The 18,383-nt window shown below is 42.6% G+C and overlaps 1 protein-coding gene across 1 annotated transcript in view; it reads right to left on the reverse strand.

The window, feature by feature from the left end:
- Focad (focadhesin) overlaps positions 1 to 18,383 on the reverse strand; it is a 295,998-nt gene that overhangs the window by 16,692 nt on the left and 260,923 nt on the right. Inside the window, exons 32-36 of the mRNA XM_032902159.1 lie at positions 18,142 to 18,219; positions 17,418 to 17,489; positions 15,059 to 15,161; positions 13,005 to 13,085; positions 67 to 195 (exon numbers count right to left, since the gene is read on the reverse strand). Of these exons, the coding sequence (XP_032758050.1) occupies positions 67 to 195; positions 13,005 to 13,085; positions 15,059 to 15,161; positions 17,418 to 17,489; positions 18,142 to 18,219 (463 nt within the window). The remainder of the gene's footprint in view (positions 1 to 66; positions 196 to 13,004; positions 13,086 to 15,058; positions 15,162 to 17,417; positions 17,490 to 18,141; positions 18,220 to 18,383) is intronic.

An 18,383-nucleotide genomic window follows, 5' to 3' on the forward strand; every position in this document is an offset into this window, starting at 1 on the left:
TTTTTTAAATTCAGGCCAAGTCCTAAGAACATAGCCTGAAAACCCAAAAAAACACTTGATGTTTACCAAAGTTTAGCCTCATAAGTGGAGAGAGGAGTGCGGCCAAGTTTGCAGGAGGGTACTGGTAGTTTTCCCCAACAGTTGCTATGGGTTTCATCACTACTTTGAGAAGGGATGGTGGCACAGCTTCAGGACCTACAACAGAAAAGAAGAGAATTAGCAAAACACCTGTGTGGCTGCTACAACTGAAAGTGGAGCTGTTTTTACTTTTGCAGCCAAAGATTCCAATGCCAGATCTTTAGTTACAATCAACCTTCCAATGTTACAACTTGAACCCAACTCCTTTTGCTACAAACATTGTTCCCCTGTTCTCAGATATTCTCTCCAATCTCCTCCTTTGGCCCTACATACTCCACACATCTTTACTGTCTTCTACATTTCCATGTCTCTTTACCTAGTGTTCTTGAACAATGAGCTAGTCTTTATTATTGTCCCATTGCTCTTGGTATAGAATTTAATACCCTTACAGCAGATAGATGGAGCTGCCCACTCAGCATCTTAGTTAGGGGAGCTACACAATACCTCCATTTACCATGGCTCTAAAGCACCACACCCATCACCTACCACCTTCTTTTGCTCCTAAGCCACAGCGCCTGCTCTAGAGGTGAGCACCAAGGGAGAAATAGCTATTTCATATGTTAATCAGCCACCTCTCGATTCAATATTGGTCCTCATATTGGGAGGGAGGTACTTAAAGCTGATAACCTAAGATGCTAGAGTATTAACGTATAGATGTAAAAGGCGGGAACAACCATGAAATTGGGCAGGTAAAAGTGATGCTACATAGAAACACAGAAAAACAAAGAAATGCAGAAAATGTAGATACAGAATAATGAAGACAACAAGAAATGGTGGCAGAATCAGCAGCAAAAGGAAAACCTCCATCAGCAGAAAGAGAAGCCAGGGGAAAACTAGAAACTACATCAGCAAAAAACCCCCAGGATCAGCAGATCTAGGAGGGGCTGCAGAGATGAGAGAGCTGATATGTGGGGGAAGCTGAAAACAGAGAAGCTCAAACAATGGGAAAAGCAAAGGCAAATTCACTAGACCACAAGTGAAGGCAGAGTCAGTGACGGTCACACAGTCCCAGAAAAGAGAAGCTCAGAGATAGGGAGAAGCAGAGTGAGAACAACAAAAGGTAATGAGTCAACAGAAAGAAAGCAGAACTGAGAGTGCATCAGCCAGACCAAAAAACAGCTGCACGAGAAGCTGGGGGGGTAAGGAGAAGCGGGGAATTGGGAAGGAAAACCTGACCTTGTAGCAACCCTGTGACCAGTAACATGGGTGAAGACAGAGCTATATTGCAACACAGAAAGAAGAAGCTAGGGGAAAGGAAAAACAGAACCATGAGGGGAAAACCAACCTTATGACTAGTAGCAAGGGTGAAGGCAGAGCTACATCACAACACAGAAAGGAGAAGCTGAGGGGAAAGGAGAAGCTGGGAAGCAAGAGGGAAAAACCAACCTTATGACTAATAGCAAGGGTGAAGGCAGAGCTACATCACAACACAGAAAGGAGAAGCTGAGGGGAAAGGAGAAGCTGGGAACCAAGAGGGAAAAACCAACCTTATGACTAATAGCAAGGGTGAAGGCAGAGCTACATCATAACACAGAAAGGAGAAGCTGAGGAGAAAGAAGAAGCTGAGGGGAAAGGGAAAGCTGAGGGGAAGGAGAAACAGGGAACCAGGAGGGGAAAACCAATCTTGTGACCGGTAACAAGGGTGAAGGCAGAGCTACATCACAACACAGAAAGGAGAAGCTGAGGGGAAAGGAGAAGCTGGGAACCAAGAGGGAAAAACCAATCTTGTGACTGGTAGCAAGGGTGAAGGCAGAGCTACATCACAACACAGAAAGGAGAAGCTGAGGAGAAAGAAGAAGCCGAGGGGAAAGGGAAAGCTGAGGGGGAAGGAGAAACAGGGAACCAGGAGGGGAAAACCAATCTTGTGACCGGTAACAAGGGTGAAGGCAGAGCTACATCACAACACAGAAAGGAGAAGCTGAGGGGAAAGGAGAAGCTGGGAACCAAGAGGGAAAAACCAATCTTGTGACTGGTAGCAAGGGTGAAGGCAGAGCTACATCACAACACAGAAAGGAGAAGCTGGGAACCAAGAGGGAAAAACCAATCTTGTGACTGGTAGCAAGGGTGAAGGCAGAGCTACATCACAACACAGAAAGGAGAAGCTGAGGGGAAAGGAGAAGCTGGGAACCAAGAGGGAAAAACCAACCTTGTGACCGGTAGCAAGGGTGAAGAAAGAGCTACATCACAACACAGAAAGGAGAAATTGAGGGGAAAGGAGAAGCTGAGGGTAAAGGAGGAGCTGAGGGGAAAGGAGAAGCTGAGGGGAAAAGAAGAGCTGAGGGGAAGGAGAAACTGAGGGAAAGGAGAAGCTGGGAACCAAGAGGGAAAAACCACCTTGTGACTGGTAGCAAGAGTGAAGGCAGAGCTACATCACAACCCAGAAAGGAGAAACTGTGGGGTAGGGGTGGGTGAAGAAGAAGCAGGGAAACAGGAGGGAAAGGCTGACCTTGTGAAAGGGTTAGCAAGGATGGAGGCAGTGCTACATCACACTATAGAAAGGAGAAGCTTGGGAGAAAGGAGACTTGAGGGTGAATGAGGAGGAAAGCAGGACAGGAGAAAAAGAACACAAACCATAGATATAGAGGAAAAGAAAGAAGCAGAAGTAGGGGGTCAAAAAGGAGAAGTAAGCTGAGAGAGCAGCATAGTTCTGGAGGCTGAAAAGTCTAAGAGGGTGGTGCCATGATCTGGTGAAGACCATTATGATGAATTATAACAGGATGGAGGACATCACATAACTGAACAGCAAGTTTGCCAAGGCAGCTCAGCTGTGTAACAAAGTCACTATTTCAGTATCTCTGTGGTGACTGTCCAAAAGAATAAAAATAAGCATTCACATAAAAACTGCACATATATAGCAAGCTCTGTTCTCTTTCAATAACAAGTGTATCATGTGGCCAGGAAGATGGCTCAATATATAAAGGCACTTGTTGCTAAGTTTGATGTCTTGAACTCAGATTCCTGCAATCCACATAAAAGCTAGATGGAGCAGTATGTATCTACAATCCCAGCATGCCTATTGCAGAATAGGAGGTAGAGTCAGGAACATCCCCCTGGAAGCTCATAGGCTAGCTAGCGTGGGGTGCACAAACTGCAGTATATCAGAGAGACTGGCCCCAAGGCTATTCTCTGACTTCTCTACAGGTGCTGTGGCATATGTAGGCCCTCACACAAACATAGACATCATATACACACAGAGACAAATATAAATGAATGAATGAATGAATGAATGAATGAATGAATAGTGTATGTGCACCACGTTCCTATTCTAGAGATAGCTGCTTATGAAAATAAGCTTTTGTGTTTATCTTTGGCTGAATCTCTATAAGCTCATCTATGTTCAGTTTAAATATTAATTCTAAGTTGATAATACAAATCCATACCTACCTTCAATACAGACTTTAACCCTATGTTCTGACTCTCATTCCCACCAGAGCAGCTAACAAATCAGCAATGTTTTGTAAGCCTAGCTACCCACTCAACTACTTCCTGGCTGTTGGCTGTTTTATTCCAGCTAAAACTACAACTACGCCTTGCAAGGTTTTACTTTTAACGCCTCCCTTTTCCAGCTAAAAATGTTAAAGGTCAATGCCCCCTCCATTCATATATCTGTTCTATAGCATCACAGCAGTGCTGTGCATCTAGTAACTGATACCTTATTTCTATCCCACCTAGAGATACAATAGTGGGACTCTAGCAAGTCTCATGAGGGCTTAACTATTGCTGTTTCTGGAAGACTTTCTGGCAGAGAAAATAGAGACATTTTATAAATATGTGCACCCAAGTGTTTACTTTCCAGCAATACACAGAGAACTTAACAAAGACAAAAGAGGGATTATGCTCAGAGAACTTATTTTCTAATGAGAGGACCAAAAGCAAGAAACAAACAAACAAAAAAGTGAAACCAGGTGTGATAACTGGCTGAAACAGGTTAGCTTTGCATACAAGTCCAATTTTGGAGAAAGATTAGAGTCTGATTTCATGCAACAGGAAGTAATTTGCTTTTCTAGTCATTACTGTATTTTAATTATGTGTATCTACGTGTGGGTATGTGCATATACATAAATGCATGCGGCCGTGAAGACCAGAGGTGTTGGATCCTCTTGGAGCTTGAGTTACCGGTGGAGCCACCTGATGTGGGTGCTGTGAGAGAAACCTGAGTTCTCTCAAGAGTACCCAGAGCTCTTAACCACTGAGCAATCTCTTTAGCCTCTAGTTTGCTTTGTAAAGGTCCTTTTGGTACACATTGACAGTAGTGTCCTGGTACACAGGCATACACTGCAAATCTTACTGGAAGTCTTTAATACATAAGCAGATGTCTATTTTGGGGGGTCTCAGGATTTTATGTCAAATACTTTTGAAGTTACATATCTCGTATTCCAAGTCCTCCAGTAGCATGCATTATGGAAAATGTGTAGTTTCCAAAAGACTTAAGGAAGCTGGAGAAAGGGTTCAACATTTTCTGTCATACGAGGAGCCTATGCGAAATATGAGCACTGTTTATGTTTTATTGCTGAGACAATGAGCTCGCCTCTGACGAGATGAACTTCACCACTGACTACATTCTATATACGTACTGCCCCAATACTGCCTGCACTGTATGTGCATGCATGCTGTCCTGGCATCAGATGCACTGGATGTGTATGTTGCCCTGGCACTGTTGGCCCTGAATGTGCATGTTACTCCAGTCTTCATTAACTTGACCTGACATGCCAGCAAGTGTCAGAAACAAGCTGTGAAATGCAGCACAGGGCTGAAATTCACGCCTCTGATAGTGCACGAAATCTTCCAGTTAAAAGGGGCAGGGCACCAGTACTGAGAAGCATGATGAGAATCACACAGACATTTCCTCTGTGTTTGGAAGGAACCCATTCTGACAGGCAGTGGAATGATGGAAACTACAGTAAGAGCGAGGAATGAGAAAACATGTGGCAGTTACATGCCTCTGGGGAGGAGGATAAGAAAAAGGAAGCCCAAAGCTTATCTGAAGCACAGGATCCTGGTTCCTACCACAGAGCTCTTCTGTGTGGAACAGAAGAGTGTAAACGATGGGGATCATCATGTCCTTTATGTCAGTGTTTTGTCCTTCAAGTAAGTGCCTATGGTAAGACGACCACTGGACTGTCATCAGCCATGAACCATGAACTTGAACCTGAGAGTGCCAGTGGGTACTTGTCAAAAAGGTCCAGATGTCTTAAAACCTGAATGTGAAGCTGACTCACATCCCTCATCCACTTGACAGCCCCAAAGCTCCAGACAGCATGTCCAAGCACAGTGCATCGCAGTAGGGCAGTAGGGCATTGTCTCATGTGCGTGGGCTGCACAGAGGACAGCGTGATTACTACAGGAAAAGCCTGGCCACAAATGGGCTAACATATGGGATGTATAATCTCCATCAGGTGTGTGATACAGACATTTAGTTTCTCCATCTTCACTGCTGTAGGAGACAGATTAACTCAGCTTAGAATAATCCAACCTTTGGTATAAATATATCCAAGTGATAAAGATCAAATACTTAAATTATATTACATGATGGGTAGACTGTTCAAAGGTGTTCTTCCTGCACATTGAAAAAAGTATAGTCTAATGAAAAAGGCAAACTTGAAACAAAAAGGAATAAACAGTCATGTAAATGATGGCATATAACACACACACACACACACACACACACACACACACACACACACTCTCACACAAAGAAAGATACAGGAAAGTATGAGATGGAAAATCAGATCTAATCAGAGGTCATCATTGAAGGTTCGATCTTCACTCACCAGAATAAAAGATGTCTAGATCAAGGTAGAAAGGATGAAGTCTATAGAGAATTCAGGCACACACCATTATAGGATGGCTTGTATGTAGGAAGTATTAAATACTTTGCCCCTGACCAGAAACTACAATCAATACAGTTGCTGAAAAGCATTGGTTCTGAAACACCAGATACTAAAAGCCGGTAGAGCACTCTATCTTTGGAGCAAAACCCTGAACAACATTCAGAGATACCAAATCCAAAAATATCCCGAGCCCTTGCACCAGGAAGGCCACCAAGCAGAGGTCAGAAGCTAATGAGAAAGGCAACTTAGTAGGGTTATGGCCCAGAGGGATAGGGCTTGGTTTCCTATAGGTGGACTGATCAAATGCGCAAACAGGCTGAGAAGAATGAGCCAGGCTTGCTACAGTCCAGAACACAGGGTTGTAAATATGGGCAAAGAGAGGCAGGGGAGTAGACTGGTGCATGAATTTATAAACACAGCTTAGACATGGATAAAGATAAAGACACACTTTGATGTACAAATAGGCAAGATATAAAAGAGAGAAAGAGAACAGAGCTCCTGTTCAACATTCCTGGAAACAGTGACAATTATCCCAGGAGAAAGGCTCTGCCCCAGACCTTGGTTTCTAAATACCATTCTCTGAAAAACAAAGCAAAACGAAAAAATGGGTTACCTGGACTTACACTCCAGCCTTACTGCAATAACTTAGACAAGGTACATTAATAAACACCAAGATCAATGATTGAAAACAGAAGGAACATTAGGATATATGTTTAGGAGAGACCGAGATGCTATCATCTTACTTAAGCTGAATGTTTAACCGCACAGAGAACCAAGGAGAGCACCGCATGCCACCCCATGGGTGCAGTGAGATTAGAAATCCTTTCTGTGATTCTCCTTCCAAAGGTGGCTGACCTGACTCTAACACGGGAACACCAGGCAAGCCCAAACTGAGGAATGCTCTATGAAATAACATCTCTAGTCATAAAACATGACCAGGTAAAGAAAGACGGGGCTGAGGACTCCTTGGGATTAGAGAAGGCAGAGAGAAACAATAGCCAGCACACACTGCACATTTCCCCTTTCCTCCGAGAGTCCTTGCTGGATTTTAGTGAAGCATGAATTGTTGTTTCTGGGCGAAAGGAATACTGACGTTTTTCTTATAGTTAAAGAAAAGAGATAGTTTGCAACTTTCCTGTATTTTTTTTGGTAGAATAAATGTAAATAAGTACAAACACTAAATAAAAAATTCTGGACCAAAGAGATGGTTCTGTGGGTAAAAACACTTACCACACGAACCCGACAACCTTTCTTTGATCCCACATATTTGATCACATGTGCCTGCACTCACACACATATACATACAACAATAAAGTTACTTTAAAAACTCTAAATTTTAATTTTAAAATATAGTGAATGCATGCAAAATGTTCATTCTTCCTGACATCGAAATAAAATTGAAACAAATCACATTCAGTGCATCATAGTATACCTGAATGTTTATTTTTTATTGTTACCACTGGTCTTTATGTATCTTGTTCTTCTTTATAAAAGGATATCGAGCCAGATTCCTGTATTTTAACCTTCATGATATACTGATTTCTTTCAGGGTTCATAATCCTTTTGCAGCATTGAATGGCCATGCCAAGGTCAGGAGAGATGGCTTAGTAAGAGAGCTTGTTCTTGAAGAGGACCTGAGTTCCATTCTTCACATACACACACACACACACACACACACACACACACACACACACACACACACACACACACACACACACAGAGCATCCAGAGCTGCCAGTAACTCCAGCTTCATGGCAATGCTACACACATAGTAGACAATGATACTGACATGGACATACATACATACAGACAGAGAAACAGAGAGACAGACACACACACAAAAAAACATAGAAATAAATCTTTAAAGAGACCACACCACCCTCTAGTTACCAAATCTTCACACTTTTGCCCACTAATAAACTGCTGCGAATTTACCAGAAGAAAACTTAGAGTAAAAGAGAGAACTCTATCTGGATAGAGATATTCACTAAACAGATACTTTAAAAGTGATCCACAGTAGAATGACTAATTTTGATATATCAACTTAATGAAGTATTAATTACACTTATTTATTGTGTATATTCAAAAGAGCAGAGGCATGCAAAAGTCAAGGAACAAATTTCAAGAGTCAGTTCTTCTGATGTCCAGATGTGGGGTCTGGACATCAAGCTTAGGTTGTCATCCTTTGTGCCAAGCACTGGGATTACAGGTGGGAGCTGTTCTGCTCAGCCACTATCTTCTTCCTTATGCCTGTGTTATACACTAAGCCATTTGCCTGCCCCTTGATGAGACCCTGTACAACTGTGTATAAGTGATAATTATGGTGACAAAAGTGAAATTGAGAAACATTACTTAAAAATACAAAGCATATGATTCTAGCTGCTTTCTGTTGCTGTGAAACACCACAGCATCATCAAAACCAATGTGGGGAAGAAACGGTTCACGAGTTTTTAGGTCCTAGTCTATCAGCTGTGAAATCCAACGTAGGAACTTAAGGCAGGAGCTTGAAGCAGAGACCACAGAGGAATGCTTCTTACTGGCTTCTTTGTTACTGGCTCACATTCATTGAGCGATCCTATACAGCCCAGGCCTACCTACCTAGGGATGGTACTGCCCACGGTGGGCTGGGACTTTGTACATCAATTATAGTCAAGAAAATGTCCCAAAGATATGCACACAGGCACATCTGATAGAGGTGATTCTTCAATTTAGGGTCCCTTTCCCCTGGTGTGTCAAGCTGGTGGGCAAATTTAGCCATCACATATACATAAATATTATAAAATTAAATTTGTACATTAATAAAAGCAATAAGTTGACAAATAAGTATTTGTTAGATAGTATCATTTGTTAAATGAAAATGATACTATCTAAAAAGAATTATAGAGTAATGGGTGGGTTTTCCTTTATGGATAACATAATGATGATTAAAGGAAGAAATAAAAAGTTGAGGATGGCTCTCACTATTCCTCCTCTCTCTCACTCTTCTTCCTCTCTCTCACTCTTCCTTCTGCTCTTCCTCTCTCTCTTTCTCTCTCTCCTCTCTCTCTCTCTCTCTCTTCCTTCTGCTCTCTCTCTCTCTCTCTCTCTCTCTCTCTCTCTCTCTCTCTCTCTCTCTCTCTCTCTCTCTCTCTCTTCCTCTCTTCCTCTCCTGGCTTGACACGATAAAAAAAAAAAAAAAAGTTGAGGATGTAGCTCAGTTGGGAGACTCCTTGCATAGCATGATCAGGTGCCCTGGGCTGGACTTCTATCATCCCATAAATCAGGCATGGGGACACAAGCCTAATATCCCAGGACTTGAGGTCAGAAGTTCAAGTCCATCCTTGGCCTCATAGTTGGTTCAAGGCTCATCCTTAGGTACATATAATGTTGTCTAAATTAATTGATTGATGCATAAATAACAAACCTACAGGAAAGTTTTGAGATCTTGACAAATGTCAAGAAAAGTGCTGCACTGCTGTGCTTTTCCTGTGTCCTCCACGCCTCCTGTCACAGAAGACAAATGACAGCTGTGCTCATTTGCAGGAACAGGGGTTAGCCTATTCTTGCTTCATAGCCTTGGCTGGCCCAGAAGTCACCATACATGCCAAGATGGCCTCCAAGCCCCACCTGCCTCAGCTTCTCAAGCACTGGGATTACAGGTGGGAGACATTCTGCTCGGCTGCTATCTTGTTTCTTCCCCGTGTTCTATGCAAGCATGCATTTGTAGTAATGCTTCAGAGTTGTATAGGTAAAATATTTAATAATTCAAAATACTAAAAATGGCGCACGGTTTTGGAAACCAATTCCATAATCTCATAAAAGCAAACAACCCTTTAACATCATTTAGAGTATATTCAGGAATTGAGGGATTCTGCAAGGCATTGTCTAAACAAGTAAATCTCACACTAGTCCAAAAATGACTAAAATTCCAAAACTGATTGAGAATATGAACTCAGATCATTTGTGTATAAGCTGAAGGCTTCCCTTCACAGCACTGACCAATGTGAGATCACAGCAAATGCCATCCACTGTCCTCCAGGGATTCCTATACCTTGCTCCGGTAACACTTCTGCTATTGATTTCTTCAAAGCCTAATATAATTCTCACTAACTTAGAAAGCTTTGGTCACACTCCCCAGTGACAACAGAAGCATCCCTGTTATGTACAAATACCTGTATCAGAAAGAATCACTACTCTTATTAACTATCTTAAATACTCTCTTAAAGAAGTACATAAAATACTGGTGAAGTCTGAAATGGAGGAGGATTGAGAAAAGATAGAAGATCTAAAATCTTAAGGATGAGTAGAAAAGGGAAACTGTAAGACTCAAGATTAGAGCTGGGTGTGCTGGCCTACGCCTGTGATCTCAGCACTTGGGAGATGGTGTGAGAAGGATCAGAGGTTTAAGGCTAGCTTTAATGTATATTGAGTTTATTACCAGTAAAGTCAGTTCAAGACCAGCCTCTGCTACATAGTGGCCTTGTGTTTTAAAAAACAAAAAACAACAATGACAACAAAAAGCCGGATGGGAGGAATTCAATTCTGAACAAAGACTTTAAGGCTGGCACACTCAAGAAATTTCCACAGTGATTGAGAATGATGCCTACCAAAGCTAAGGAATCACGCACCAGATAGGAGGGCCATATCAGAGCAGACAGACAGTATCGCCTGGTAGACAAAGATGCAGTTACTTTCAAAACCAAGAACTGAATTCCTTAAAAATTAGGGTTGTTCAGCAGACATGGTACAGACGTGGAGTGCAGGCTTCCTTTAAGGAATGGACCCTCTAACATCACCTGTCTATTACGGTCTGAATACACAGCATGGTAAAGTCTTAGCCTCAGAAAGAAGTCTGGCACGTTCTCAGACATCATGGGCTGTGCTGGAAACCTCTGTCACCCTGATTCTGTTGTATGTGTGAATCAAAATATAACCCTTCGCTTCTTTCGTGAGTGATTAGATTTAAAAATAGCCCACAGAGGGAGGCGAGGAAGCTGTGCTGGTCCTGAACTGGTCTATCCTCTGCCTGTACCAAGCATGATTTTTATTCTCAAAAACCTTCTCTTCCTCAAAAGAGTTCACCGACGTTGTCATCCTTCCTATCAGCAGCCCCACTGGGCTCTGGTGAGTGACATCCAGACATTTAAACTCAAAAGCTCCTTCAGAAGGGCATTATTAAAATTCAAATGAGTTGGGCACACTGAAGAAAGCACTCGCTTGCTCACTCGTTTGCATGCACACCTCTGCTCCGCTTGGCCATCCCATTTAGTCCTACAGAGCAGGGGCTGGTTTTGTTTTTGTAAATGGGCTTCGGAGGCTGAGGTCAGCCTCCCACGGCCCCCACTCCTCTGGGGTCATCATTAGTAATGTGTGGGCTGAATAGATTTTCCTCTGAATCTAGTCAGCAAACCTGACAGGAAGGCAGCCCTCTCCCACAACCTGAAAATGCCAAAAATCCGACTGGCAAGATGGCAGTTTGAAACACTCCAGCAGGACACTGTAGAACGGTTCCCAGCAAGGCTGAGCACCGCAGCATCTCAGTACCACCTGAGCTTCCAGACTCTGGGCAGAGCCTTCCCTGCTGAGCCGGGACTGCAAAAGATCACAGGCAAGCCTGCCACAGCGAACCAAGGACCCGCCCAGAGACTCAGAGAGGGTTCATTTCTGCCAAGAAACCAGGCTCTGGATCTGGGAGGACAAATGATATTTTACTTGCTAGAAAAGGAAAAAGAAAACGTTTTTGAAGGCTTTTATCTGACCTCAGTTTTTACTTTGCTTCTCATGTTAATCTCTCACATTACAATCATTTTTAAATTTTAAAAACTAACAACGAACGATTTAATAACACTACAACAAAAATATATGGTGCTAACATTCTGGTTGTGCAAAGTTTAGATGAGCATTTAGTAAGAATTCAACTTCTTCACAATGAAGATATCTCTATTATATGTATTTTAAGATCATATAAACCATAGCCATCCAATCATTAAACTAATTTACACATCATCTGTGTTTATAGAGAACAACCGTAACATGACATAATCATATGTCAACTTTTATATGGAAAAAATTAAAAGCCAACAGTGCTAACTCGCAACCCCAGAATAGGAATATGCATTGTAAACTCCAGAGACTAAAGGAGTCAGGCTACAAAACCAGCTCCCGATCTGGAGCCCTGGGGAGACTTCTGTTTCCAGAGGGACATCAAGCAACAATACTTTCTCTTCCAAAGGGAAAATTTTATTTTTCCATGAACTTTATTCATCAAACAGCCCCTTTCAGGTTTCTTGCAGTTTTTCATTTTAACTTACTTTAAAGCATTTAAAATAATTTTTAAACAGTACTGGACATACAGTCACTTGTTTGCCCAGACAGGAAAGACCAGAAGTGGACACCACTGAGACAATTACACTAATGAAGCTGGCACCTGAGTCAGGACGCACACAGTTCTAACAGCCTACACGTTTTCCTCACAACTCTGAAACATGTATGTCATTAAAGAGCTCCTCTTTAGGAACTCGCACAGCACTGCTTTGCTTCCTGTATAACAAAAGCGCTGAACCTCTATCTTATAACACGGAGGGCCACAGCCCAGGAGCACAGCAGGATAAACGAGTGCCAAGAAAAATCACAAGCTAGAAACAGGAGTTAGAGTGACTCCAGCAACACAGAATGATCAGACAAGGCCAGGGACAAGGGCTGCTTCCCAGCCAGGTCTGGGGTACAAACGACACCTGGATGTGCCTTCTCTACTTACACCAATGACTTAGTGTTAGGGAGACTGACAGAAAAAGCCGTGTGTGCTTGATACACTCTACACGTGACAAAATGGAAGATGGAGTTTTCACAGAGCCACCCATGATGGACTACATAGTTTGCACATTCACCTAGCAATTCCTCAGCTAGCTTCCTAGCCATCTAGGAAGAAGGTTTGGCAGAAGACAACACTCCCCCCTTAGGAGTCGATTTGTCTGATTTTGTAGGGGCGTGCTTAAGTCACACAGTTTACAGAACATGAAGAAAGAATGATAGAATCCAAGAAATGTGCTCACTTGCCTTTTTTTCCTCCTGTGACGAAGAAGCCAATGGCTGCTCTAATAAAACTGCCTTCAGGCAAATAGCTGTAGTCGGTAGGAACTGTGGAGGCAGAAAATGATCAAATTAACTAGTGAACTTGGTAAGGCTAATGAAGGAGAGGTAATGATCTCATGCTGCTGTATCAACCTGCAGACAGGGCGGGGTGTTTATGCCATTAATCTCAGCACAATACTCTGGCTGCAATGAATTCTATTAGATTAAGTGACTGGCTTTGCGGTAATCACCTAGGCTATTCAGGAAAATTTAAAATGGTGACAAACCTAGGAGAGACTGAAAAAAAATTGCAAAGGATGGTTATTCCAGTGAAGTGGTAAAAAATTCCTTGCGTACTGTCACACCAATGAGCACCAATCCAGTGAACTCCACAGGGTAAGCAAGGAGCCTGTTGGACATCTAAAACTTACGTGTTTTCCCGGAGACTTCCTCACGGGATGTTGCATAAACTGTATGAACCCAAGACATTCAAGACCCAGTGTTGATTAACAGCATGATCTCTTACCTACGGTAGAGATCTTCAAGTGACCAACATGTACAAAGAACCAGATGTGTCTGCTGACCTGAACCAGTGAGTCAGTGACATTTCTGCTAGCTGAGTTCCGAGAGTCCCCTACATCCTTTTCCTCCCAGTCTCCCATAATTGTTTCATGAAGCAGTTTCACTGCAGTGAATGGCTCAACTGGAAAATTCCACCAGGAACAAGTAGTTGTGCTTTTCCAGATACACAATTATTTTGTTCGGAAGAACCTGGGAGTAAAATGACTCACCACTAAGTGATCTGAATACATGGACCAAGTGCTCTGTAATACAACTATAAGTCACACATGCACACGCACGCGTGCACGTCTTGTGTGCACACACACACACACACACACACACACACACACACACACACACACACACACACAAAAAAAAAAGAAAAAAAAAAAAAAAAACCCTACCAAACTCTGGTACTATGTGCTGTTTTACCAGGATACTGTAAGAGCCCTGAGCTACAAAACTAACATTAGCAAGGGTTTCTTCTATCACTAAGCTTTTAAATTCCTTTTCCTATGATAATATGACAACTTCCAGCTGTATAAAGTTCATTATGCTGGGAAGACTATGGATCGGAATCCTCTGGCCAAAGCTGCAGAGGGACTGCCGTAAGGACAACATTACAGCAGCCCACACTCACGGTCACACTACCAGTAGACGAGCTGCCAGGAGTATGTGACGCTAAGTGTAGTGAGGGATCTTTGTTTTCTAAACCAGGTACAAGATGGCCGCTGGGTTAAAGTGACATTTACAAAGATCCAGGGATATATTATGGTGGTTCTTTCCTCCAGAAAATCTCCACGTAAAAACGCATATTAAGCACATGAGAATTGTAATGTTTTTATTGCTTTTATCAAAAGATACAAATAGAAATGGCTTTGTTACTTGAAGAGCTAGGATTCCAAGCCCCGAGGAGGTGCACATCTTTGAATGTGCTTAGCTCTTTACCTTTATAAAGCCACTGGGCAGAAAAATCCCAGGCATAACTAAAAAAGCAGGTTTTTATGAGAACAGGGTCTTACTATATAGCTCTTCATAGAGATTTTTTTTAAATGAAACATAACACTATTACTTTTAGTAAAAATAAAATGAGTATTCTAAGCTTTGAGGACCCGATTCTTTGTGTATGGGCTTGTCAGTATACAAAACCCTGCACATGACTCATGCAATATTTCTGAGGTGCATATTGTTTATTTGTAAAGTACAGGAATTTGACTGATTCCTACACTGTCCTCAAGGAAAGCAGAGAGGAAGTGTGAACAACATGGAGTTTGGAGGTCAATCAATATACATGCAAAGCACCACTCCCTGCCATGTGAACTGGAGTAAGCCTAGAAGCCTCTCTTTACTTCATTTTGTTCAGAAACAAAATAAAGATCATAACACCCATCAATGTGGACAATCCCCTTAACAAAGTACAGAACACGGAACCAGCCATTCCTTCTTCCAGCTCTGGTGTATGAGGACTTTCATCTTACCGGAAGTTCTGCTTTGATTTGAAGACAAGGTAGATAGATGAAGATGTCCTAGCAGCCATATTGCATTTGATTGAAGACCAATCACCCCTGAGACACTGATGACCTGTTGTTGAAACAAAGCAGGATCGTAATGGGGCAAGAGCCAAGCCACCTCAAAGTCTCATGGACTGAGCAGGAGTTAGAGGCTGGGGTGAAAATGAGAAGCTCTGTAACAAGATGCTCATGTGCGGGTCCTATACTAGATCCGAAGCTTAGCACTAACTGCTGAGTATTTGCTGGGTTAATCAATGAATCAATCAATCAGTCAACCCACCAACCCACCAATTATGGTATAAAGTACTAGCAGCATTCTTGGGTTTCACTGAATAAGACTGGTATAAAAAGAACTGGTCAAAAGAAAGCTGCAAAGGGCCTGAGCATGCAGCTCGGTTGGTAGAATGTTTGCCTGGTGTCTACAAGGCCGGGGGCTAAGCTCCAGCACTGCACAGACCAAGTGTGGTGGCTCACGCCTGTCATCCCAACCCATGGGAGCAAGAGCAAGAGGACCAAGAGGAAAGAGTCCTCCTCAACTATAGTTTGATGCTAGCCTGAAAACATGAGATCCTGACTCAAAAGAAAAGAAATCCAGGAAGTAGAAAGGAAGGAAGAGTTAAAATAGAAACTTTATCTTCCCTTCTTTAATTTCTATCATTGCTTACTATAATCCATGAGCATTTTAAAATAATAGTTTTCTAATTCTTCCAACTTTTTACAACTTAAATTTCAGTAAAATTCTTTTTCTAAGCACATTCTTTTTTTTTCTCCATCTTTATTAAATTGGGTATTTCTTATTTACATTTCAAATGTTATTCCCTTTCCCGGTTTCCAGGCCAACATCTCCCTAACCCCCCCCTCCCCTTCTCTATGGGTGTTCCTCTCCCCATCCTCCCCCCATTTCCACCCTCCCCCCAACAATCACGTTCACTGGGGGTTCAGTCTTGGCAGGACCCAGGGCTTCCCCTTACACTGGTGCTTTTACTAGGCTATTCATTGCTACCTATGAGGTTGGAGCCCAAGGTCAGTCCATGTATAGTCTTTGGGTAGTGGCTTAGTCCCTGGAAGCTCTGGTTGGTTGGCATTGTTGTTCATATGGGGTCTTGAGCCCCTTCAAGCTCTTCCAGTCCTTTCTCTGATTCCTTCAACGGGGGTCCCGTTCTCAGTTCAGTGGTTTGCTGCTGGCATTCGCCTATGTATTTGCCATATTCTGGGTGTGTCTCTCAGGAGAGATCTACATCGGGTTCCTGTCAGCCTGCACTTCTTTGCTTCATCCACATTATCTAGTTTGGTGGCTGTATATGTATGGGCCACATGCGGGACAGGCTCTGAATGGGTGTTCCTTCTGCCTCTGTTCTAAACTTTGCCTCCCTATCCCCTCCCAAGGGTATTCTTGTTCCCCTTTTAAAGAAGGAGTGAAGCATTCACATTTTGATCATCCTTCTTGAGTTTCATGTGTTCTGTGCATCTAGGGTAATTCAAGCATTTGGGCTAATATCCACTTATCAATGAGTGCATACCATGTGTGTTTGTCTGTGATTGGGTTACCTCACTCAGGATATTTTCCAGTTCCATCCATTTTCTGAGCACATTCTTTAGTATTTTTTCTCTGCCCAGAAGTGCATGCTTTTACAACATGAATTACTAAAACTTCTTTATGTGTTAGGTATTATAATTAACCATGTTCTATTAGACTGAAAACAAGTTTACTGAGTGGGAGGAAAAGTAAGCTAGAAAGCACTGGGTATCGTAAGAGTAACAATCACAGAAACCGAGCCTGGGCCCCATGCGTGGGGAGAGGCACCGCCACACTCAGGACGGCTGCAACACTGGTCAACACTTCAGCCTGAACTTTCAAAGTTTACTTAGGAACTATGATATTTTAAAAAAGTATAAGTAATAACAGATAAAAAATTTAAAGGAGATGAATATGATTTTACTTACAAGAATAACAATGATAATTATTTACTCATTTGAACGAAGGCCACCTGACCACTGCTTCCCTGGTACCTGCCCTGCCCTTTGGCCACCTTCCATTTGTCCTTGTCACAAAAGCTGGATAACCCTTGCAAGGTCATGTTTAATTTTTTAAGGTGAAATTAATAGAAATGTAACTTTTTTAAAAAGCCAGGTTTCTTTTTTTTCCAGGAGCATAGCACATTTGTCAATGAATGCAGGTCCACTGACTACTTTGAAATGCCCCACGAACTCGGCAGGAATGTTAGACTTTCATATCTGCCAGGAAAGACACACGATAGCAAACAGTAGAAAAAGACAACAAAGGAGATGTGTGTCCCATCCAGGGACTGGAAATTCCGCTTCTCACCTCAGTTAAGGTTCGAATGACTTCATTAAGTCTTGCTTGAAACTGGGAGTTGTGGATAGCTTCTGACTGGAACTGAAAGAAGAAGCAGAAATGGCCCAGGGCGTGAGCAGCCATCTAGGTGTGAGATGATTTATCAGCTATGAGAGTATTTCAAGCCCGTAACTGGTGAGCTCCTCAAAGGCAGGGCCCAGGATTGATTTACATTGGTTTCTTACTACCAATTCACAGTGGTACATAGCAGTCCCTCAAACTGTACTGTATGAACCAAGGCCTGCAATTCAGAACTGTGATGAACTCACACACACACACACACACACACACACACACACACACACACACACACACGTCCACTGGGATAATGTTTCAGGTTAGAACCTTGGCAAAGATTTAAACTAGAACATTACAGGTATGAACTGTTAATTCCTTGGGCATGAATTTTGAAATTTCTTATGCTTTAGTCACTCTCTTGGGCAGGAGAGTCTATGGAAAGTCCTTGCCTTAGGAGGTATAATTCCTATAAACTAGGAATAAGGACCAACTCTCTACAGACAGAATTCTCAGCCAAGAGTACTTTTTCACACAGCAAGGAACTGAAGGCCCCCAAGTAACTGTTTTACCATGAGCACAAACTCCTCTGCCCCTAGATAGTACCCTAACACCACTCTATGGCTGCTATGGTTACGAAGTCATCTCAGTTCCCTCCCTTCAGAGTCCCTGGCTTTACCTGCATGACATCCACATCGGAGCCTACCAGTGCCACCAGGCCATGAAGGGCTGCCAGACAGAGCATGGTGGGGGCACCCTGCAAACCAAGAATCAAAATGGTCAAAAGCGAAGCCCCTCAGGTTTGAAATTTACATGAGTTACTGCTGCACAGACAAGTCAATGCCAAGACTGAAAAAAGACATAGGATCGATACAACCAACAACTGATAACTGACCCCCAAATAGCAACAGAATAAAACAA

Source organism: Rattus rattus, chromosome 1 (genome assembly GCF_011064425.1).
Source record: "Rattus rattus isolate New Zealand chromosome 1, Rrattus_CSIRO_v1, whole genome shotgun sequence".
Lineage (NCBI taxonomy): Eukaryota > Metazoa > Chordata > Mammalia > Rodentia > Muridae > Rattus > Rattus rattus.